Raw genomic sequence first — 7,500 nt, forward strand, 5'->3', positions numbered from 1 at the left:
CCCACTACACACTGCTACACACTACACACTGCTACACACTGCCCACGACACACCGCCCACTACACACAACTACACACTGCACACCGCCCACTACACACTACTGCACACTACTACACACTACTACACACTACACACCGCCCACTACACACTACACACTACTACACACTACACACTGCTACACACTACACACTGCTACACAGGGCTATTCAACGTCCAAGTGGGCCGAACCCATATATATATACTAGAGAGGTTAGGGTTAACCCATATATATATATACTAGAGAGGTTAGGGTTAACCCTACACATATATATGGGTTAACCCTAACCACTCTAGTATATATATGGGTTAACCCTAACCTCTCTAGTATATATATATGGGTTAACCCTAACCTCTCTAGTATATATATATGGGTTAACCCTAACCTCTCTAGTATATATATATATGGGTTAACCCTAACCTCTCTAACCCTAACCCTATATATGGGTTAACCCTAACCTCTCTAGTATATATATATGGGTTAACCCTAACCTCTCTAGTATATATATGGGTTAACCCTAACCTCTCTAGTATGTATATATATGGGTTAACCCTAACCTCTCTAGTATATATATATATATATATATATATATGGGTTAACCCTAACCTCTCTAGTATATATATATGGGTTAACCCTAACCTCTCTAGTATATATATATGGGTTAACCCTAACCCTAACCTCTCTAGTACATATATATATGGGTTAACCATAACCTCTGTAGTATATATATATATGGGTTAACCCTAACCTCTCTAGTATATATATATATGGGTTAACCCTAACCTCTCTAGTATATATATGGGTTAACCCTAACCTCTCTAGTATGTATATATATATGGGTTAACCCTAACCTCTCTAGTATATATATATATGGGTTAACCCTAACCTCTCCAGTATATATATATATGGGTTAACCCTAACCTCTCTGGTATATATATATATGGGTTAACCCTAACCTCTCCAGTATATATATATATGGGTTAACCCTAACCTCTCCAGTATATATATATATGGGTTAACCCTAACCTCTCTAGTATATATATATATGGGTTAACCCTAACCTCTCTAGTATATATATATGGGTTAACCCTAACCCTAACCTCTCTAGGGGGGGGTTGGACCGTGGTCCAGAGGCGTGAGGGCGGGGCTCTCAGCTTCAACCGTGATTGGATAGCGTACCGGGAGGGGTTCGGCCTGCCGGAGGCGGAGCACTGGCTGGGGAATGAGGTCATCCACCTGCTGACCAATCAGGGGCCCTACAGCCTGCGCATAGACATGGAGGACTGGAGCCACGCCCACAAACACGCCCACTACAGCAGCTTCAGGTAACCACGCCCACAGACACACCCAGGACACACACTTCTGTATCTACACTGGTTCCCAGTCCACTCTGTATCTACGCTGGTTCCCAGTCCACTCTGTATCTACGCTGGTTCCCAGTCCACTCTGTATCTACGCTGGTTCCCAGTCCACTCTGTATCTACGCTGGTTCCCAGTTCATTCTGTATCTATACTGGTTCCCAGTCTGGAAGGCGGGGCCGAGCGCTACCGGCTGCACGTGTCGGGGTTCAGCGGCTCCGTGGGTGACTCATTCGGCCGCTACCATGACAACCAGGTGTTCAGCACACCGGACACCGGAAACATCTGCTCTGAGATCAGCCACGCCGGCTGGTGGTTCAGACACTGTTTCCATAGCAACCTCAACGGGGTCTACTACAAGGTAGGGCTCACCTGGTAGGACTAGAGTCACCTGGTAGGACTCACCTGGTAGGACTGGACTCACCTGGTAGGACTAGACTCGCCTGGTAGGATTAGACTCACCTGGTAGGACTCACCCGGTAGGACTGGACTCACCTGGTAGGAGTAGACTCACCTGGTAGGATTAGACTCACCTGGTAGGACTAGAATCACCTGGTAGGGCTCACCTGGTAAGACTCACCTGGTAGGACTCACCTGGTAGGACTGGACTCACCTGGTAGGACTAGACTCACCTGGTAGGACTAGACTCACCTGGTAGGATTAAACTCACCTGGTAGGGCTCACCTGGTAGGATTAGACTCACCTGGTTCGACTAGACTCACTTGGTAGGACTAGACTCACCTGGTAGGACTAGACTCACCTGGTAGGACTAGACTCACCTGGTAGGACTGGACTCACCTCGTAGGACGAGACTCACCTGGTAGGACTAGACTCACCTGGTAGGACTAGACTCACCTGGTAGGACTGAACTCACCTGGTAGGACTGGACTCACCTGGTAGGACTCACCTGGTAGGACTAGACTCACCTGGTAGGACTAGACTCACCTGGTAGGACCAGACTCACCTGGTAGGACTGGACTCACCTGGTAGGACTAGACTCACCTGGTAGGACTAGAGTCACCTGGTAGGACTCACCTGGTAGGACTAGACCCACCAGGTAGGACTCACCTGGTAGTAGGACTCACCTGGTAGGACTCACCTGGTTGGACTAGACTCACCTGGTAGGACTAGAATCACCTGGTAGGACTAGAGTCGCCGAGTGGGACTAGACTCACCTGGTAGGACTGGACTCACCTGGTAGGACTAGAATCACCTGGTAGGACTAGAGTCAGCCTGGCGTTTGTGTGTGTGTATGGTGTGTGCATAATGTGTGTTTGTGTGCGTGTGTGTGTATGTGTCTTTGTGTGTGTGGTGTGTGTGTCTTGTTCTTTCTCTTTCTACTGACTAATGGACTTATTGTCACATCTGCTAAACGCCCTCAATGTCAATGAAAATGTGTTTGCTTGTGTGTGGTGTTTGTGTGTGTGTGTTTGTGGTGTGTTTGTGTGTGGTGATGTGTGTGTGTGTGTGGTGTGTGTGTGTGGTGCTGTGTGTGTGTGTGTGTCTGTGTGTGGTGGTGTGTGTGTGTGGTATGGGGTGGTGTGTGTGGTGGTGTGTGTGTGTGTCTGTGTGTGGTGGTGTGTGTGCGTGTGGTGTGTGTGTGTGTGTGTCTTTATGTGTCTGTGTGTGTGGTGGTTTGGTGTGTATGGTGGTGTGTGTGTGTGTGTCTGTTTATGTGTGTGTGGTGGTGTGGTGTGTGTGTGTGTGGTGGTGTGGTGTGTGTCTGTGTGTTTGTGTGGTGGAGTGTGTGTGTGGTGGTGTGGTGTGTGTGTGTCTGTGTGTGTGTCTGTGTGTGTGTGTGTCTGTGTCTGTGTGTGTGTGGTGGTGTGGTGTGTGTGTGTGTGTGTGTCTGTGTGTTTGTGTGGTGGTGTGTGTGTGTGTGGTGGTGTGGTGTGGGTGTGTGTGTGTGTCTGTGTGTGTGTGTCTGTGTGTGTGTCTGTGTGTGCGTGCAGGGCGGGCACTACTCCCCCCAGGGCCCTAACGTCCTGGGTCCTGACGGGGTGGTCTGGTTCTCCTGGAGACGCTCCGACTACTACAGCCTCCGCTTCGTCTCCATGATGGTCCGCCCCCGAAGCTTCACCGCACACCTATCGCCATAGCAACGGGCCCACCGCACACCAGTCTCCATAGCAACGGACCCACCGCACACCCGTATCCATAGCAACGGACCCACCCCACACCCGTCTCCATAGCCACGGACCCACCGCACACCCGACTCCATAGCAACAGGACCTGGAGCACAACCGTTTCCATAGCAACAGACCTGCAGAACACCTGTCTCCATAGCAGCCAGTACCAGAGCACACCCGACTCCATAGCAACAGGACCTGGAGCACAACCGTTTCCATAGCAACAGACCTACAGATCACCTGTCTCCATAGCAGCCAGTACCAGAGCACACCCGTCTCCATAGCAACCAGACCCAGAGGAGACTAGTCTCCATAGCAACCGGACCCTGAGCACACCTGTCTCCATAGCAACGGGATCCGTGGTATACCGGTCTCTATAGAAACAGGACCAGCTGTGACACCCCTGGGAGAGCAGATCTCTGATTTTTGGGTTACTAGCGAGTCGTGAGCTAGTACTGTTGAGGTGGTAGTTAACTGGTTTAGTAAGCTGGCATTGTTAAAAGCACTGGTGTAGTAAGCTAGTTAATGAGTCCTGTTTAAAACAACGATAATAAAGTTTGAACAAATACAATTATTTGTCGACCCCGAGGAGACCCCAACCCTGAGGTGAAACCCGACCCCCAGGCGACCTCTGACCCCCAGGTCACCCCCCCATGGAGCCGGGCTCCGGTCGCCGTCTCACGGTCTCCATGACGACGTGGTGCTCCGGACCGTTCCGTATGTGAACCCAACGAGGCCGATCCCCATGGTAACCCGCTGATCACCATGGTAACCCACTGATCCCCATGGTAACCCGCTGATCACCATTGTAACCCGCTGATCCCCATGGTAACCCGCTGATCCCCATGGTAACCCGCTGATCCCCATGGTAACCCCCTGATCCCCATGGTAACCGCTGATCACCATGGTAACCCGCTGATCCCCATGGTAACCCGCTGATCACCATGGTAACCCGCTGATCATCATGGTAACCCACTGATCACCATGGTAACCCGCTGATCACCATGGTAACCCACTGCCACGGCAACAAAAGCGGTTTTATTGAAGACACACTTTAGTAGGGCAGATATTTAATATGTCAACAACACAAAGACAACAACCTGATAACTGTAAAGTATTAGAACACAACAACAACAACACGCTAACTATAAAGGAAGACCCTGAGCAGTCCCACACGCCTCAGGACATAAACGTCCCTCATTGAAGCTAAACTGAACTGTGGCTAAAGTCGCTCTGAGGGCTAACGAGGAATAACTTCTTTGACTCACTTCAGACGTCTGCCTCCAGTGAAGTGATGGTAGAACCATGTCGGTACGATGTATCATATAAATATTATCCACTTATTTCATCCTATGGATTTAATACATTCAAATACCCCATGTAGCTATATGTGCTAACTGTAGCATGAAGCTATGTGCTAACTGTAGCATGTAGCTATGTGATGTAGCTATCTGCTAACTGTAGCATGTAGTTATGAGCTAACAGTAACATGTAGCTGTGCTAACTGTAGAATGTAGCTATGTGCTAACAGTAACATGTAGCTATGTGCCAACTGCAGCATGTAGCTATGTGCTAACTGTAACATTTAGCTATGCCATGTAGCTATGTGCTAACTATAACATGAAGCTATCTGCTAACTGTAGCATTTAGCTTTGTGCTAACAGTAACATATATTTATGTGATGTAGCTATGTGCTAACTGTAGCATGTAGCTATGTGCTAACTGGAGCATGTAGCTATGTACTAACGGTAGCACGTAAATATGTGCCAACAGTGGTGCCATGCTGTAATTCCGACGTCTCAATGGTCCGAAATATTTCCCATTAGATCGACATGCCACTATGCCGATGGTTCAATGTTCCAACAACAGAACCCATTGGTCCGAAGGTCCGTTTGTCCGACTTTTAAAAAAGGAGGCGAATTAGGCCGACGGTTCAATATGCCGAATAGGCCAAGGCGCAATTCCACATGTGTGATTATGAAACCAAAAATAAAAGACGATAGGCTAAGTTCCAGCAGTGCACTTCACCAAGCCAGACTGTTGCTGTGGGCTTGAACGGTCACAAGAGGTGAATTTATGAAGCCCACGTTATACAAGGACTAATACTTTTCCCGTAAAGAAGTCAAACGGTGAGTGAAAAACAAATACAAATGTTATCTTTAGTAGCTGTGTGTGGGCCTATATGTGTTGTTTACTGTGTTTACAGTAGCTTTTTGCCTAAATAATTTCGCTGGTATTGATTTAGTCAAACTTATACCTCATACCGTTTACTTAGTTAGTGCCCGTGTTAAGAATTAGACCTACGCTCTCTGTCCATGGGGCTGAAACACTGTGTCGAAATGAAGTGAAGCGTTGTCACCTTGCTCTCCAATATTCATTGTGAACGTGATATGTAGGCCTATGTTGTATTTTGGAGAGAGAGTGAGAGAGAGTGAGAGAGAGCGAGAGAGAGCGAGAGAGAGCGAGAGAGAGCGAGAGCGCGAGCGAGGTATAAAACTCTTTATATGTAGTAGGCCTATTCGGCATATTGAACCGTCGGCCTAATGCGCCTCCTTTTTGAAAAGTCGGACAAACGGACCAATGGGTTCCGTTGTCGGAACATTGAACCGTGGGCATAGTGGCATGTCGATCTAATGGGAAATATTTCGGAACATTGAGACGTCGGATCAATGTGTTGTCGGATTTACGGGCAGGCCCCCTAACAGTAACTGTGTGTCAGTTAGAGCTTTATTAGCGAACACAAACTAGCTCTAGTAAAGTGTGAATGTGTCTGTTAGGGTTCAATGAACACTGTGCAGACCAACCGCTGCAGATATACACTCAAAAGAGTGTGTGAGCTTTATTTTTGTGTGTGTTAGTGAAAGTGAGTGTGAGTGTGTGAGTGTGTGAGTGTAAGTGTGCGCGTGAGTGTAAGTGTGCGCATGCGTGTGCTTGTGTGCGGGTGTGTGTGCGTGCGTATGCGTGTGTGTGTGTGGGTGTGTGTGTGTGTGTGTGGTTGTGGGTGTGTGTGTGGGTGTCGGTGTGTGTGCGTGTGCGCATGTGTGTTTGTCTTCATATCTTGGTGAACTGGGCCAGAGCGAGTCTCAGCTTGGCGGCGATCTGTGAAGACGTTCATAAATATATCATAAATACATCATAAATATATCATAAATATATATTAAATGTATCATAAATATATCATTAATATATCATAAATGTATCATGAATATATCGTAAATATATCATAAATATATCATAAATGTATCATAATCATATCATTAATATATCATAAATGTATCATAAATATATCTTAAATGTATCATAAATATATCATTAATGTATTATAAATGTATCTTAAATATATCATCAATATGTCGATATATTCAACTTGACTAATAGAGTCATGTTAAATATATCAGATATATTGTGACTAATAGAGTCATGTTAAATATATCATATATATTGTGACTAATAGAGTCATGGGTATCAGTGATATCACCATAACTACGGTATTGCTACTTCTTCATATCAGGTGTATTGAACATATTATAATAGTAACATAAATGATATTCTATAACAATAAGGTGTATTATAATAGTAATATGAAGGATATTCTATAATATTAAGGTATATTATAAGAGTAATATGAAGGATATTCTATTATAATAAGGTGTATTATAATAGTAATAAGAAGGATATTCTATAATATTAAGGTATTATAATAGTAATATGAAGGATATTCTATAATATTAAGGTATTATGATGGTAATATGAAGGATATTCTATTATAATGACGTACATTATAATAGTAATATGAAGGATATTCTATTATAATAACGTATATTATAATAGTAATATGAAGGATATTCTATAATATTGAGGTATTATAATAGTAATATGAAGGATATTCTATAATATTAAGGTATATTATAATAGTAATATGAAGGATATTCTATAATATTAAGGTATTATAATAGTAATATGAAGGATATTCGA

At 45.0% G+C, this 7,500-nt stretch overlaps 2 protein-coding genes across 3 annotated transcripts in view; one reads left to right on the forward strand and one right to left on the reverse strand.

Moving 5' to 3' along the window:
* LOC115541902 (angiopoietin-related protein 7-like) overlaps positions 1 to 5,010 on the forward strand; it is an 8,845-nt gene extending 3,835 nt beyond the window's left edge. The window contains exons 4-6 of the mRNA XM_030353827.1: positions 1,146 to 1,362; positions 1,562 to 1,757; positions 3,349 to 5,010. Coding sequence (XP_030209687.1) covers positions 1,146 to 1,362; positions 1,562 to 1,757; positions 3,349 to 3,495 — 560 coding nt within the window. The 3' untranslated portion in view covers positions 3,496 to 5,010. The remainder of the gene's footprint in view (positions 1 to 1,145; positions 1,363 to 1,561; positions 1,758 to 3,348) is intronic.
* The window catches only part of LOC115541901 (sorting nexin-9), a 23,168-nt gene continuing 20,246 nt past the window's right edge, over positions 4,579 to 7,500 (reverse strand). For both annotated transcript variants that reach the window (XM_030353826.1, XM_030353825.1), the window contains exon 18: positions 4,579 to 6,624. In XM_030353826.1, coding sequence (XP_030209686.1) covers positions 6,577 to 6,624 — 48 coding nt within the window. In that variant the 3' untranslated portion in view covers positions 4,579 to 6,576. The remainder of the gene's footprint in view (positions 6,625 to 7,500) is intronic.

This window comes from Gadus morhua, chromosome 4, assembly GCF_902167405.1.
Source record: "Gadus morhua chromosome 4, gadMor3.0, whole genome shotgun sequence".
Lineage (NCBI taxonomy): Eukaryota > Metazoa > Chordata > Actinopteri > Gadiformes > Gadidae > Gadus > Gadus morhua.